Here is an 18,143-nt window from a genome sequence, read left to right as displayed (position 1 = left end):
GTGTTCAGTTGTGTGGTCATCGACTAATATTTAAATTTGATGTTAAGTGTGACAAGCATGCCAACAACTGGAAGGAGACCAACACTAAGATGCTGTATACATAGCTCACGTATGTGATCGCTTAGTTATGGGAGTACCTAATGTGCCTGGTGCTTGCAGGTCTCGTTTGAACGACTAAGGAAGAAGACAAAATTGTTTGGAGTTCATTTAATCATTGAAGACAGAAATTCCAAATAGAGAGAAATATTAAAGTGAAAGCAAACAGGTTGCTGCATAGGCAGTAAATAAAATATATTAAAACATGAATCACAGCATATAGGAATCGGTGGGCACCTCTTTATAATCCTTAAAGCCTGGTATCATTTCATGGCTATGGATAATAATTTACAGTAAAAATGCTTAAGGAAATCGTTATACACATTATATTAGCAATATACAGCAGCTACTGTTAGTGAAAAAACTATACAATTAATATTTCAGTCACACTTCACTCGTGGCCAAATACAATTTAACAAGAAAATAGCAATACTAAAAAGTGAAAATCAGTCTGTTCTACATATCCAGTTTCGTTACTATTTACAGGCTATTTAGTAAAATTAATTTCTTCGTACTATACAGATAGTGTAACTACAAGAGATTAAAACCCCCAATCACATTTTTACAAGGATTAATTACTGATGTGTGCACAGTGGGCCGCTACCTTGCAGCATTTGTGGAAAACAAAAAAATACCACCTGAAAAAGACAATTATTTGGCATAAAGTATTGCAGAGATTTCCTGAGCTTGTACAGGCACCTTGTGATTGTAGCCTCACATTGTATGAACATTAGCAGTGCAGATTTGACAGGTCCCATAGAAATTCGCACCAAGTTCAGCAAGAACTTAGTTATCAGCAGTACCTGTGCTGAGAATATTTCACTGACACCAAACAGAAAAAAATGAAAAAATGTTCTAAAAAAAAAAAAGGGCAGACACATACACAATGTGCAAGGAATAACTTTGGAAAAAAATGTGACAATAATGGAAAAGCTGTCTTCTGTTTCTAGTTTAGCTGCATTGGGGGCACGGTTCGGCCATCTAACCCCTCACAGATCCCCACGACGGTGAAGTGGCATGAGGAAGGATGAACTGTGGAGGTGGCTGCGGTAAGATATAGTAGCCAAAGACTTGCTGGGGTGGAGGTGGGGGTGGTGGAGCTGTGGGTGGACAAACTGCGGTGAGGAACACCGTTGCGCTGTGTTTGTACTGGTGGGGCCACACTGGTGCCGGGTGGAAGAAATACTGTGGGTTTGCAGGAGCCTGAGGAGTAGAAAGAGTCCAAGACATTAATACAATAGCATAAATGTCCTTGCCTGGTAGCAGATACATGTTGTACGCCGTACGCTAAATAATTGCAAACTAGTACACAAGGTCATTGACAATCACAACGTATCTGACCGTGAATCCTCCCAATTGTTTACAATTCTGTATACGTACCGTAAATGTTCAGAAAAACAGTAAGATTCCAATAATGAGGGCGGACAGAACGTCGTCAAAATCTGTGGCCCATGATGACATCTCAAGTACTGTTACAAACACACATTTTGAAGTAGATACAAATGAAAACTGGCCAGCGCTCGAAATCGTCTCCAACAATCGAGGCGTCTATCCATTCTTCATAGAGGACAAGTCACCAATGCGTGGATGGTTTGTTTGGATGCTGTCTGGCCGTAAGATAACCGAGACATTTTCAGCAATAATATTCGGCTAAATCTGAATCCTATGAAAACCGAGGTGTACTGAAACCGAGGTTCCACTGTACTCATTTTATTTCAATAATTGCAATGACCAATGAAAACAAAAATCTAACCTACCACGTTTGTGCCATATTTGACTTTTTGTTGCCCATCTCTCTGGCGAGTCCGAATCCTGGGCACCATTGTTATTCTAACGTTGCCCCCCGCTGCCTGCTTCTTGACTGTCTCCTCTTTTTTTGGCTCTCTTTCTGTCTCACCATCCTTTGCCTCCTCCTCTGTGTCGCTTGATGCTGCAGAACCGCTGTCAGATGATGTAGCAGAGTGATAATCTGAAGTGTCGATGTTCACCAGGACCTCATTTCCTTCCTTCGCACCCTCCTCTTGCTCTTCGTCATCGTTGAAACTGGCTATTGTGAATGGCCGGCTATTCTCTCCGGATCTGTGGTCAGGAGGGGCTGGGTTATTTTACATACATTCTCACCAAGCTTTGATTCATCATGTGTCATATTGCATCCGAGACAGTGACTCACCTAGCGCACACCTCCAGTGGGTCGATCCACACGGTGATCTCCGGGGGAAGACTGAGATCACTGGGTGTGAGTTCACTCTCCTCACATGCCTTGAGGAGCGCCTCATCATAGGGTATTCTGTTATTTATCCGGATACACCTGCAAAACAAAGAAACTATCACTTTAGCTCGCCTTACTGATGTATCCAATTCTTGGATTGTGTTTTACACAATAACCAGTACCATAGTGTAACAGTGTACCAAGAGAAGCAATGATTAAGAAGTATGGTGGAAACACTGTGAACACATTATTTCATGAAAAAAAATGCCACAAAAGTTGGTTGAGTATCTTATTATAATTGTATTATTTATTTTAACACATTATTTTAAACACAATCTTGTCTGGCATGATCAAAAACACCAACGTACCGCACGAGGCTTCTGCATTTATGTTGCAGCAATGAAAACAATACATGTGTATTGTATTCCTCTACATTGCACTGCGTGTTTTTGAGGCATCATCATCCATCCATCCATCCGTTTATGCCGCTTATCCTAATCACATTCATACCTATGGACAATTTTGAGTCGTTAATTAACCTAACATGCATGTTTTTGGAATGTGGGAGGAAACCGGAGTACCCGGAGAAAACCCACGCACACAACATGAACAGGCAAACCCCATAGAGAGATGCTCAAACAGAGATTCAAACCCAGGTCTTCCCGATCTCCTGACTGTGTGGCCAACATGCTAACCACTTGGCCACCGTGAGGCCCTTTTGAGGCATCAATTTATATTATTTATTTTCATTGTTACATATATTTATTTTTACTGAAAAGCAGTTAACAGAATTGTATATATTTACATAAATTGCATTCCAATAATTTCTGTAACATGCAGTGTTCACTAACCTGAACGCCTGTCCTTTGCTTGGAGAGTCTGGGTACCAGTGCGTCTCAAACTTGTCCAATAACAGTTTCTGCAGCTTCTCGGCAAACAACTGCGCTTTTACTTCATCAAGTTTGCCACGTGCTACAGCCAGACGTTTCAGGAAGTTGACTCCGGCCTTCACCTCTCTCTTCATGGTGCCTGTGGATACAAAGGAGAAATCGCACTTGTCAACTTATCTGCTTTTATTACGATGTGTTGACTGACTGGCTACTTGTACAAATTTATTTTTTTATGGTAACACAGCAGCTTTAGGGCGGTGTGGAAGAGTAAAACTATTATCCGCGATAAAAAAAATGTGTCTCTGCACAGTTGTCCATGAGCTTTAGGTGAATTTGGAATTACCTTCAAGACAACTTTGAGCTGAACAAACCCTCACAGACCACCCCATTCCTTCATAAAGATGCTCAGTTTTTGTCAGACCATTATTAGTTTACCAGTACACTTATTGTGATTCTACTTTGTGAGGGTGTAGAACTGCAGTGCATCACACCCAGGGTTGGTTGGTTGGTTCATTTTTTTTTTAAATTTTGTGGTGTTTGAGGGACATATTATACCAGCAGAGCTACACCACAGCAAATGACAACCACAATAAAAAAAAGTTGACCGTATCAATCATTTGCACATTAGATTGCAAGTGCAATGTGAAACAGAACAGATGCAACTGAGCCTTGGCAAAAGGAAGCTTGAATAAAAGCAAACAACACACACATGCAAGTATTATGACCTGCATACTGAGCAAGCTGTTTATCTTCTGATAGCGTCCGTTTGAGGCGGGCGCCAGTGTCAGCCTGACCGGGGGAGAGGAGTACGTTGACGAGAAAGGCCAAGGCAAACTCCAACTGGGCTGCGAAATGTCTGAGAAACACTAATCTTCTGCCGATGTGTTCTGACAGAATGTCACACCTGGAGGTCTTTTGGTGATTCGGCCTTTGCAACATGCCACTAATGCTTCAGTGTGCATGTGGAGACGAAATAGTCGAACAAAATACTCCTCGAAAGTCAACCAAAACTTGGGGAGTTCAAATCACTATCATGCGTGGTCAGCCAACCTTCAAGTTCAGCACACCTCAGCTTTGAATGCCACAGTTTTCATAGAAAGCCTCGGTTTTCGTACACTCTCAGTTACCATTCAATATTGCATGCGACAAACTGCTCCGTTTGCCCTGTACAGAATCGAGAACTCAAACAAAGCACCATACAAGTTGTCACTGTCCATTAGGGCTGGGCGATATGGACCAAAACTCCAAATATTTCTCAATATATTTAGGTTGAATACCGATATACATCCCAGTATTTTTTCCACAAAGTGAGTTTAGACAAAGGCAAAGTCAAAGCCAAATATGCATGCAAAGTTGTTTCATTACAATTTAAAAAATCATATACACAAATACAAAAATAAAATAGTTAAAATAAAATAGTCCATTTCTTTTTCAATAAATACAGAAAAAGTAATGAATCTTAACTCTTCTTTATAACAAACCTTTAGCTATTCTCAAATCCTCAGCTAATACCAAAAGCACAAAATAGGAAATAAAGTGCCCCGTTTTTTTTTTTTACGTAAACATTCTTAAAAGACAACGGTAGTTATTGCAATGGGGACCATATCTTTAGCCATGTCATAGGACACCTCTTCAGTAATAATAGCACACCACTTTGCACTTTTCCTTTCATGAGGAACGCAACAGGAAAAAGAAGCAAGCAATGAGCCGTGTTGTGGCAGCAGCTTTGTGAAGTTGGGCAGCCAGGGATGTTTCAGCCCGCAGCTTCACACACTCGTACTGTAGTTTGTGCCATGTTTTAAGGTGGTGAAAACATTTTTTTGTGATTCCGCATTTGACAGTCACTTTTTCGAAGTACCTCCAAATTATTGAGCCACTGCTTTTTCTTGTCTGACCTGTTCCTCGCTGCAGACGTTGCTTTCTTCATGTTTATTGAAGACTAGTAGGGTCCTACATGAAATCCATTTTTTCCTCAAATTCCGTTTTATTTTTTCCGAAATTCCATTTTTTCCATTTAAATGTTTTTAAATTCCATTTTTTACTTTTTCCACTTCATTTCATCACCATAGATTGTGTGTTTGTGTCAGTGAATAAAATGACAGTTCAATAAATGCAAAAATCCTTCCATTTATTGGAAAATTTTGCACAGTATTTCAGAAAAGGATGTAGCTTCACTAACTTTTCATTGCTACAAAATCCTCAACAAATGATCATATCCGTGCTAAGTCAACCCAGCTAGCTTACACTGGCTATTGCTGTACTTAGACAATGTTGCCGCCTCAGCATGTTTAGTTCAGATGTCCAAGATGTTGCAAGTTGTTGGTGGTGTAAATACCTTCCCCTCTCTCCCCTCCTCCTCCCACTTCGCTCCTCATCGCCTTTGCCAACACGAGTCTTTCAATAAATGTAAAAAAGTGATGTTAAATGTCCATTTACCCATTTGATTAATCATTAATATTTTTTTTCTGCATGTAAAACTAATTCTCTATCAAATTTATTTTGGCAATATTTTGTGTATGTGGAATGAATTAATTGGATTTACATTTCCTACGGGAAACATTGCCGTTATTTTCTAGCATTTCAGTTGACCTGCCCTTTTGAAACAAAGAAAAACTGATGTAACATTGTAAAAGTTAAACAAATACACTAAATGCACAAATAACAGTAAATAACACAACTAAACACCTTCCTATTCTCTCCATTGCTGTCTGTCAGGCATCTTCAAAGGTTCTTACTTCAATAGACGCACTTTAACCTACTGTTTTGAAAGCAGCCTCACAAAAACTGTATTTGACTTTGTAGGTTCCACTGGTCTATGGTAGTCTGACAGTGAGATTCTGGCATGAGAAAGTAGTACGAAAAACAACATCTCAAACAACTTCACTTGACTTTTACATGAACCAGGATAGAAGCGTGCCATGTATCTCATTTTTGTTAGGGTCATGGGGAAAAAAAAGGTCCCCTGCAGCTCATTATTAGGTAACCGGAGTCAAAACGCAAGTGTCTTTTCCGGGTTGTTGTTACCCTACCAGTTATGTAATCTTGTTTTGCGCCACTCAGCAAACTAAATAAGCCCATTCCGGCGCTGGCTTGTTCATTTTGTCACATACCTGGCCTATGACTTCGTCCTAACACTGATATTTAACTTGTTTCTTTCCGTGGCTTCTCAAGTTTCAGATAAATGCAACCTTGTACTTGAATTTGTCCTAGAGTTGCGGTAATGGAAGAGAAAACATTTTTTTTAAAAAGGAAAAAAAGGAACATAAATGTTGTGGCCGACAAAGGACTTGAGTGTGTGGGTACAACTTTGTCTTTACGTCCCTTTGATTGACTTTAGTTTGGTGAGTAAAGAACACACTGTGCTGCAAAGAGCATGCATAGAAAAGTAGTATGCATGTTAGGGATGGAGGAAATAATCAATTCTTAGATGCATCGCAATGCGGACATTAATGATTATTGATTCATGAATGTCAATAATCGATGCTGACGGAACAGAAAAACAACGGAACAAAAAGACGGAAAGCAAAAGTGCCACCCGGACAGTTATGGTGGTGCACCTAAGTGTAAGACACTACCAAAATGGCTGAGCGTAAACCCCCGACCCGCACCCGCTGGATTTAAAGGGAGCGTCTGGAAGCACTTTGTATTCATGTAGTTGAAGGTAAAAATGAGCTGGACAAGAGCCAGACAATATGCAAGCAATATGCAAGATGCAAGCTTAAAATATTTTGGGAACAACAAATATGAGAAACCAGATAGCACCCGAACCAGAAAGGAAAAACAACCAGCTGAAGTTGCTGCCAACCAGAAAACCATCAAGCAGGTTACAACTAATTTTCCACCCAACTCGGAAAAGGCAAATCAAATCACAAAGTCAATTGCAACTTTTATTGTGAAGGATTTGTGCCCGTATTCAGTTGTTGAGAAGCAGGGCTTTCGTGCTTTGTTGAGCGCGTTGGAACCCAGATACGTCACATCGCAACGTTATTTCACTGACGCTCCAGTTGTGAATAAGGGCAGCCCAGTTTTTTTGGTTATTCATAATATACTGACGTCTGCAAGCATTATTCTTGTATGACAGCTGCTGGTACAGAAATCTAAATTTTGTATGAAAGCAGTTTATGACTTTGCTGTACAGCAAAAATATTTTGTCAGAGATTGTATGCTCATGATTTTAGTTTGAATTCAGAAGTCGTTTATGAATAATGGCAGATTCTTTATGTTGGTTATTCAGAATATGCTGAAGATTGTTTATTTTATACATGCTGCTACTGGTGCACTTTACTTCTCCTGTGCAATGAGAAATATGTTGGTAGATGTAACTTTCTAATTAATCTGTTTCTAGTTTATTTTAATTGAGGATCATTTATATGCTTCGTTTTAGTAGTACACAGTGAGTAAAAAGAAATTATATCTAGAAAAAAAATTATGCATGAAAAAAACGGACCAACTACTGATCACAAAAAAAGATGCATCAATAATCATTTTATCATCGCATCGTGGGCTTCTGAATCGTCGGATCCACTTTAATCATCGGATCGTGAGGTTTAGTTATTTAGCTTCCGGAGTAGTAGTAAACAATGGTGAATTTTCAAGTAGAACAGATGCAAGCAAGTACAGTAATCCCTCGTTTATCACGGTTAATTGGTTCCAGTGATAGGTGAATTTCCGTGAAGAAGGATTTCTTCTCAAAAATACATTTTAGAAATATTTATAAATTAAATATTTTTGTAGTTATGGCATAGAAAACCTGTTTACAAACTTCTAAATAAGTTTTTAATATTATTAGAACCCTCTGGACAAGAAATAATGTCACCTTAAAATTTGTATTGCCCAATATAGTAGATATTAGAGCCTGGCTGATTTATTGCCAAGCCGACCTATCACCCATTAATCAATATCAGTGAATATGTAAACATTATAACTTTTTTTTGCTGCGCAGAGATTGCCGCTTCTTTCCTGTTTGTCTCACTGTACTGCTCCATGCCCGAGTACCTTGCACCGCCCCCTCATACATGCTCTTTCTGCCTCACTCACTCGGCTGCAAGAGACAACAGCAAAACAAACTACTTTTTTTTTTTACACCATGGTAAGATGTGACTTTCTAAAACAATGTAACATTGGACATTAGTGCCACGCCGTCAAGCAGAACATTCTGTTTTTTTTTTTCACACGAGCATCTTAAGTGTTTTAACGTCGTTCCAGTTGCGTTTCAAGATAGATGCAACTGTTAATCAACATGTCCACCATTATCTAAGACTATTATACAGCATTTTAAAATAAAGAAATAAAGATATATGCAGATATACACAGTGTCGCACTTCACTTCATACTTGCATGCAGGATTTATAGGGACTCAAGTTAATGTCTTCATTATAATGTTCCAAGTAATGTATTTAGTTGTAATTTTATATATTATGTTTTGACAGCAGGTCCATTGTTACATATAATTTTGTTTAGTCACTTGTATGAAGTCTTGTAATGTGATGCATCTTTTGATGATTTCTCTTTGTCATAAACTTCTTTTACACTTTAATGTTTGCTTCAGCATTTGTTTTTCAGCTCTTTGCAAATACTAAGTGGCTGCAGATGGAACGTTTCAATAGCAAGTAACTGACAAATTTAGATTGGTAAGATGTTTTTGTGAATAAGCCTTTTATAAAACACATAATTAGCTTAAAAACACCTCCTATTAGCCGATGTATTATCACTTTCAGCCAAATGCAGCCACTTGTTTTTATTTTAAAATGGTCAAGTATAGTATCAAATTCTACGCTAATTACCAAAAAAACTAAATGTATAGACTAATTACCAAAAAAACTAAACGTATAGACTATGCACTAAATTTATATATTTTCATTTCTCAGGCAGAGAGTAAGGTGTGGAGCCACTTCACAAAAGACTCGACGGGCATCAGATGCAACAGCACCAGCAAAGCAAATAACACAACAAATTTGTGGCAACACCTAAAGGTAAATCACAAAGATGCATGTCCTTATGTTGACAGTGTTATGAATTAAAGTTCCTTGTTTGAATTTAGTAGTCTTCTGCTAATTGTGTTGTCCAATTGTGTTGAATGTATTTATGTTCATGTACAGTATATACCCTGTGTATATCAATGCTCTTTTTTAGCCCCCAATCTTGGTATCGGCCCCAAAAATCATTTTGGTCGGTTCTAGTAGATATAAACAGAGAAAATAAGCCATTTATGGTATTTTATAGATGTAAACAGAAAAAATAAGCCATTTATGGCATTTTATAGATGTAAACAGAAAAAAAGCCATTTATGGCATTTTACCTAGCAGGGCTGCAGAATGGGTGACGGACAGGAAGCGACATCGTTGGTTCTGAGTTGCATTTTAGCTTGTTGTGGGTTATGGCCACAACAGTAGCTCGTGTTACTACTTATTATTCTGTTATTATTGTGCCTGTTGTGAGACAATTAAACCCTGCAATAAAAGCCTGTTGTTCTATTGATCAAGTCTTGTGCTTGTCTTAACAAACAATTACACCTAGTGACCAATGTGGAATAGTGTTCCCTTGTTTATCGCGGGGGATAGGTTCCCAAAATAGCCCGCAATAAGTAGCCAACTTTATTTGTTTGCAATTATATATGTTTTAAGGCTGTAAAACCCCTCACTATACATTAAATTCACTTTTCTCAGACGGGCACACATTTTCTCACATTTCTCTCTTGTTGAAACACTCTCTAACAAGTTCATATTTCATTTGAATTTGAATGATCAATCTCTTGGACACAAGAAATTTTATTAAGTGACTCACCATATTCACTCCTGTTCTGTACCTCGTCCTGGCACCGTTCGGCTTTAGCGTTTTTGTATCCTTGTTAAAACATATTGCTCCTGTTGTGGTATTTTACAACTCCTCTTAGCCCTCCATGAACCCAAGATTCATTTACAGAATTCCATAATGGCGCACTAGCAACGAAGGAGACTGATTGACAACGGTGTACAGCCAATCAGAACGCTGAACAAAATGGACGGGTTCTCCCTTAGCCAATCAGGACTGTTATGTCTCTATATCTAGCCGGCTGACGAGGTAGAGGTACGACATCTTTACTCCAGCAGCACACGTCTGAGTAAACAACACCCTCTACTGGTAGTAGTAGTAGTAGTAAATACAATTAACAAGACAGAGTACAAAAAACCTGCGAAACAGCAAATCCGCGAAAGATGAACTGCGATGTAACAAGGGAACACTGTACTACATTCACAATTTAAATCGTCTTCTTAATGTCTGACACAGTATTTCTATTTTAGCTCATTTAGCCATTTTTACGCTGGAAAATGCTTAATTTAGGCAAAAATATGTACAATTTGCTTAAGTCTGCATTTCTTTAAGTAAATAGGCTGTATTCTACCACAAAACAGCGCCACAAAACAGCATGATTTATTAATATAGGTTTGAAAAACTGTGATAGTGAAGCCATGAAATTCAAACCACGATGTGGCAAGTGACGACTGCATTCATATTTGCAAACTTCTTCGCTCAGACGCTCCTAAACTGGCTCCATTGTTTCTTTTGTTATGGCAGACTTTTTGGTGCTTCAGCAAGAGGGACGAACCGGAAATGATGTACAAAGAAAAAACGACCAATCACTGCTATGCCGCTGACACAAACTCAATAATTTTTTGGAGCTCTCAATCTCTGCCCAAGGCTTTGGAAGGGGCGGAGCCAGTGGCACTGGAGCATAATTCGGGCTTTAAAAGGACAAATGCAGCATTTTCTCACCACTTTGCGCTTTGAATATCGCGTTTTTTCAGAAATATATTAATAAATCAGGCTGTTTCGTGGTTGAATATGGCCTATTTAAAAAAAAAAAAAAAAAGGATCTTTGAGCAAATGTCATCTATTTTTTGCCTAAATTAAGTATTTTCAAGCATAAAAATGTCTAAATGAACTAAAATACAAATATAAGGCATTCAGAGGAAATGCATTGGTCACTGGGTGTCAATAATGGGTTGATCGCACGCAACACCAGGCTTTTATGGCAGGTTTGAATTATCTCACTACAGACACAATAATCGCTAATAAAAACACAGGCGACTGTTGTGGTCTATGTTTTAACAGGGTGGGGATCATTTTTTCACACAGGGCTATGTAGGTTTGAATTTTCTTTCTCCTTAATCATAAAAATTTCATTTGAAAACTGCATTTTGTGTTCCGTTGTGTTGTCATTGACTAATATTTAAATTTGTTTGATGATCTAAAACATTTTAGTGTGACAAACATGCAAAAAACAACAAATTGGGAAGGGAGAAAACACTTTCACACCACTGTATATCAGAATAAGGCAGCAGTTTTAACTTGTTACTCTGGAAATGTATGTCACAGGCAAGCTCGAGACTGAAATAAGACCTCACTGCTTTTATAGCTAGATACATCAACACAGAGCTCTCTGAAAAAGTTGCAGTTCCTTGACTAATCAGTGGTTGACCCAAAAAAAACCACTGGTTTTCCCCAAAATTCACATGTTTACTCACCAGTGACCTACTGCCATTATCAAAGAGATATTATATAGAAAGCTGCTTCCTCTTAACACACACCATGTAAAGCTTTAGTGTTCAAAGTGAGGCCCACAGCTTGCTCTTAATGCCCCGCAACACATCCTAATACAATTAAACAGCAAAAGTCGTAATATATGACGAAAAAGTTAAAATGTTAATATTAATAGCAATAATAACATCACGCCTTGTCACCTATATTACCAAGCTCACATGCAGGCTGTTTTATCGTTAAATATATATAACTTTTTAGCATTTGTGTTGGTTTTAGCCTGTTTAAAACATAGCAAAATTGACCCAAATCCTTTGATTTTTCTGTATGTGGCCCTCGTTGGTAAAGGTTTGGACACCCTTGATGTAAAGTATACTTGCTTTTAGACTCTAATGCAGGGGTGTGCATTTTTCCACTGAGGGCTGCATGGTGAAAAAACAAAAGACGTGGTGGACATTTTTTATATATTTTTCCTAAAAAGGCGATCCAACATGTACAGGAAAAAATTAGACCGCCCTTGTTTCTTCAGTTTATTGATCCATTTTAATATCTGGTAGAACTAAAGGTACATTTGTTTGGACAAATATAATAACAAATATAGCTTATAAGAGTTTAATTTAAGAGCTGATATCTAGCAACTTCCATGGTTTTCTTGATAATAACCAAAATCACTTAAGTTCTTACATGAATAGCTATAGTATTGTACTGCCAAAAAAAGTAACTCTTATGTGCTATTTTTGTTGTCATTGTGATATTTGTCCAAACAAAGGCACATTTAGTTGTATCAGGCATTAAAATTAACAAGAAACTGAAGAAACAAGGGTCGTCAAATCATTTTTTCCATTTCTGTATATGCTAATTAGTTGACAAGCTCCATCTCAGCTCTGTGTTGAAGGCGACAAAACGTATTATTATGATGCAAGTTGAATATCAACATTTTGTCACAAACCTGGTGGAAAAGTCTGAGGTGAGGTGTTTTAATCACTTGTTACTTTATCTGGTACGTGCTCAGCATGAACCCACTTCTCGCTGCAGATGAAGTAACTGTTACAGACCAATTGCATCAGTACCAAGTGTGGCACTGACTGTTTTGACAGGCAAAATGCAGGGGCCATTTTGATCTTTTTTTAATTTTGTAGAAAGGCTACTCCAATGTAGATATGAATGGGACCAGCAGCTTTGTGGTATATGTCACAAAGCCCGTTGTTATTTTAAGAATAACAGGCTTAGTGGTATTAGTAGCATTATTTCAATAATCTAGTATTCTTATTTTATTATATTTTTTATGATCATGTGCTGAGGACCAATAAAAAAAAACTACAGGCCACTCGTGGCACCCCGGGCCGCACTTTGGACACCACTGTACTATGGAGACGCAGCAAACTTGTTTTGGTATCGGCGTCAAACAAAAGGAGATACAACAACAACAACAAAGCAACAAAGACAACACGTGTCAAGTGCTCGAATGGCGAGACCTTTCTCACGAAATGCAATCAAAGACATTTTATACTTCTTCAATTTAGTTTCGGAAAAGTAGAAAGTGAAATATTACATTTGGCTTTTTATGACAACGAAGCGGAAACCCCCCAGGAGGTGTAAACTGAGTGGTTGGCACTTCATCATAAGGCTGCAGTGCTTTCGTAGCTACATTAAAAATAAGAAACCGCTAACGTGCGTTAACCGTTAACGCTTCTGTCTTTCTTTTCTGCCTCTTTCTTTATAAAGCAACACATATAACAACAATGTAAAGGCCATCATGAAATAAAGTTAATATAAAATAACATTTTAACAGTTTATCAACAAAAGAGTCAACAAAAGCATCATAACTGACCGGTTAATAGAATAGTCTCCTCGGTGTCTATATCCAATCTTCGTCGTGTGATGTCGTGGCCGTAGGCTGACTCGCTGTGCTGATGAGTTGGAGTTATTGTACTTTGCACATGTTGCTTCCCTCTTACTCGCCTTGTGTGCAAGCCAAACGCAACATTACCGTCAGTGTGACTCACTTCCTGTCCACGACTGTCGCGAGTAGGCGCTGACGAAGCCCTTCTAGCCACGCCCACATCGCACCATATAAGGGCAAGCAGGTAACCGCAAGAGGAGGCGATCTTTGCTGTGATGGGGACGATACTGTAACTGCTTGTATCGATCCGACACAACAACTGAATACATTATATGGCAGGCATTCCGGTATTTTTTACTTGAAAAGATTATTGAATGATTTTTGTGATGTTGCCTTAAAGCTGTTAATCATGATCATATTCAGAATAAAAAAAACAGAACACAGATTTTAGACAAAAACTATTTTATTTTCATATTTTCTTAAAGATACAATAATATAAGACATATATACTTATAAAAAATAAGATACATTTTGGATATGATGTGTATACTCCACTGGCTCCTCCGACATAGGAGTGAGCGATACTGCAAATTTGGCATCGTTTCAACACCAAATGCAGGAAAATTATTGCCCAGACCAACAATGATACCAATACTTTTTATTTTACTTTTTAAAATTTTCAAGATCTTTGAATTATTTTTTATTTTGCCTCTAATTTGTTGAGCAAAATAGAATGAAACACAGTACATATATTTTAATGACATAAAAAATGTTTTGAACAATTTAACAATAAATAAATACAACATCATATGCCAATGTAACATCAAGTAAATAATAATTAATAGTAATTTCCAATAATTTCCTTATTTCCTTTTGTTACATCCAATTGTAACAAATTGTTTTACAAAATAATGTCAACACTGTAAAAAAATAAAAGTAAAATAAGTAAATAAAAAAAAAATAAAATATTTTTAAAAAATTGCAAAATAAGTAAACTAAAGCAAAAACTTAGCTAAACTTAGCTTAAAAACACCTCCCATTGGCCTATGTATTATCACTTTCATCCAAATGCAGCCACTTGTTTTTATTTTAAAATGGTCAACTATAGTATCAAATTCTACGCTAATTACCAAAAAAACTAAATGTATAGACTAATTACCAAAAAAACTAAACGTATAGACTATGCACTAAATTTATATATTTTCATTTCTCAGGCAGAGAGTAAGGTGTGGAGCCACTTCACAAAAGACTCGACATGGCATCAAATGCAACAGCACCAGCACCAGCAAACCAAATAACACTACAAATTTGTGGCAACACCTAAAAGTAAATCACAAAGATGCATGTCCTTATGTTGACAGTGTTATGAATTAAAGTTCCTTATTTGAATTTAGTAGTCTTCTGCTCCCTTGTGTTGAATCGTATTTATGTTCATGTACAGTATATACCCTGTGTATATCAATGCTCTTATTTCATGTATCGGCCACCGTTGTATCGGATATCGGCTTTTTTCAGCCCCCAATATTGGTATCGGCCCCAAAAAACACTTTGGTCGGTTCTAATAGATATAAACAGAGAAAATAGAAATTTATGGCATTTTACCTAGCAGGGGTGCAGAAAAGGTGACGGGCCGGAAGCGACATTGTCGGCTCAGAGTTGAGTTTTAGCTTGTTGTGGGTTATGGCCACAACAGTAGCTCGTGTTACTACTTACTTACTACTTATTGTGTTATTATTGTGCCTGTTGTGAGATAATTAAACCCTGCAATAAAAGCCTGTTGTTCTATTGATCAAGTCTTTTGCTTGTCTCAACAATTACACCTAGTGACCAATGTGGAATAGTCTTCCCTTGTTTATTGTAACAAATTGTTTAACAAAATAAAGTCAATACTGTATTGCAAAATAAGTAAACTAAAGTAAAAGCTATGACTGGCTTCATCCAAGGACTTATTCGACTTTTTAGTTTGTAAACAAATGAAAATATGTACAATATCAACAATGCAACAGGAAGAACAACACAATAAAAAATACAGATATTTGTGAAAATAACTGAAAAATATCATCCGCATCACGTTACCGTCAATCAAATACAGTCGCTTCCATGGTATCTCGACACTCCCACCTTCTACTCACTGGGTGAAACTGTCCTTTCGGACTGTTTGCTAATATTAGCTAATATAATAGTAATAATAGTATAATTTTGTAAGTATTCATTTGTGTGTTAAGAATGTTATTCATGTAATGAAGAAACGGGCATACGACTGGCTCAAGTTAAAGTATAACGTTAGTATACTTTAAATTAGGGACGGCCCGATCCGACATTCGGTTGCCGATCCGTTGTATTTGTGAAGCCAAAGTACTTGTTGTCAAAGACATCAAAGAACTGGACAACTAGTGACGATTGCATCATGTCAGCTACAAGGATTAAAGACACAACTCACAAAGACTTGATGCACCTTGAAGTCAACATCCTCAATGTTTTATTATTTTTTTTTATTTAATGTTTTACTAATTCAAATTTATTCCTATTTATAATTTTCAAAATGTTATTTATTCCCTTAATATTGCACAAGATTTATATTGTCATTATTTTAACTCCTTTTCGCTTCTTCCATCCATCTATTTTCTATGCTGCTTATCCTCATTAGGGGTGCGGGGGTACGCAGCAGCCTATCCCAGCTGACTTGGGTGAGAGGTAGGGTGCACCTTGGGACTGGTCGCCAGTCAATCGCAGTGCAGATATAGACAAACAACCATTCACACTCCGGAGTACCCAGAGAAAACCCACTCATGCACGGGGAGAACGTGCAAACTCCACACGGAGATGCCCAAGCAGAGATTCGAATCCAGATCTTCCCGGCCTCCTGACTGCGTGGCCAACATGCTAACCACTTGGGCACCATGTGGCCCCTCTTTGCTTCTTGATTTTTTTAACACCATCTTTAATATATGAAGTGGAAAAAAATGTAAATGAAAAATATCGGAAAGTGAAATATTTGTGAGTGTGAGTGAATTATCAGTAATAGACATGGGGAAGGGGTAGGGTTAAATATAAGTGTTGCTTCTTCCTACTCCTTTTCAGACATGTCCAATTGTCAGTTGAACTGAGTTGAGGGCTCCAGACTAACTTTTTTTTTACTGGGAAGACAGTGACCCGACTTGAAAATTTTGTGGCGCACACCAAAAAAAAAGTAAAAGTAAATATTGCAAATATTGCAAAGTAAATATTGACATTTCTTTTCACTTTCACTGTATTACCCATAAATACTCCAAAAATAAATGGCAACTGTCTTCTCTAAGGGAAGGCCTCTTTAGTGGCATCATCTACACCAGGTAGCCCCCCACGACCACATGAGGTGCCCGCAAGCCTGCTTTTCATTCAGGTTTTCAGTTAATAATGAAAGAACAGTAGAAAGAAATGCATTCTGAAATACAAAATGTGAGTTGTGGACACCAGCATTTTGTTCATGTTCTGGTAAAACAAGCATATTCGCTTTGTTTGGGATTAAAACAAGCTCTGAAAACAAATGTTACAAAAATGAGTAGCTCTTGGTCATTTTCATTTCGTAAAAGTCGCTCTCACAAGGAAAAATGTTGGTGACCCCTGATCTACACCTTAAAATGAAATCACACCATGTGCTTTCAACAGTCAATTATTTATTACTCCTTCAATATTTACTGTAGACCAGAAACCACCAACCTGTCATCAGACCTAACAGCTTAATCATTATCATTATCGTTATATTTTTTGTTCAAGCATAGTTTGATTTAAAGAGGTCCCCAACCACTGGGCCACAGCCCGGCACCGGTGGAGAACTTTCAGAGGCAATGATAAAATAAGATCTGTCCAGCAGGACAACTGTCCAACAGGACAGTATTAAACAGTATACATTCAGTGTCCACGTTTATGGGCACAGGTACTTGTATATCCAACGCTCAGCACTAGGGATTCTCCGATCGATCGGCCACAGGTCAGTATCGTCAGATTTTTGTGAAAAATCATGTGATCGGTATATGCCTTTCAACACCGATCACAAAAGCCTGTGGCTCATACTTGATGGAGTATGGTGAGTTTTCTAAGCAGTGTTCATCAGTCAAACGGCAGCTAACACAGCCAAAACGGTGTCCAACATTGAAGTCCAAAGAACAGAGGTTAGGCAGAAAGCTAGCTGCCGCCGCTGAGGCAGAGTGACAGCCAGGCAAAATGTGTAAACAAAGATGCAGGAAAAGTCGAACGAGATTGAAAAGTGAGCAATTACACACGCTGGAATCGATAGACTGAGTCTGTAACAAGCTGTCATTAAATGACTCCACATTTTACAGACTATTTATATTCTCATGGTAATAACGAACAAAGTATAAGGAACAAAGCACCTTATCAACTCAATATAGGATGCGTATCTTATCTGGTCGCACATGTGCGAGTAAAATGTACTGGCAATGTCTCAAATTTTGTTGCAAAATAAGACCATTTAGTCGCAGCCTGGAGCATTGATTTGATCCCCCACCAACCAGCAAGAATTCTGATACCACATGAAACACACAGTAGATAGTCCTGTCCCATGCGTTTAATCCTGACAGCGCTACTG

At 38.0% G+C, this 18,143-nt stretch overlaps 1 protein-coding gene across 1 annotated transcript; it reads right to left on the bottom strand.

Moving 5' to 3' along the window:
• Positions 1-208: 208 nt before the first annotated feature.
• On the bottom strand, positions 209-13,718 carry si:dkey-79d12.5 (maternal B9.15 protein). Its single transcript, XM_054781844.1, has 5 exons — positions 13,544-13,718; positions 3,157-3,334; positions 2,267-2,404; positions 1,854-2,175; positions 209-1,299 (listed from the first exon to the last, which is right to left on the bottom strand). Exons 2-5 carry the CDS (start codon positions 3,327-3,329, stop codon positions 1,078-1,080), a joined length of 855 nt encoding a protein of 284 aa, XP_054637819.1. The 5' UTR covers positions 3,330-3,334; positions 13,544-13,718; the 3' UTR covers positions 209-1,077.
• Positions 13,719-18,143: the final 4,425 nt, after the last annotated feature.

This window comes from Dunckerocampus dactyliophorus, chromosome 7, assembly GCF_027744805.1.
Source record: "Dunckerocampus dactyliophorus isolate RoL2022-P2 chromosome 7, RoL_Ddac_1.1, whole genome shotgun sequence".
Lineage (NCBI taxonomy): Eukaryota > Metazoa > Chordata > Actinopteri > Syngnathiformes > Syngnathidae > Dunckerocampus > Dunckerocampus dactyliophorus.
The sequence above is the reverse complement of the archived record's forward strand: the minus strand, read 5'-3'. Positions and strand labels throughout refer to the sequence as shown.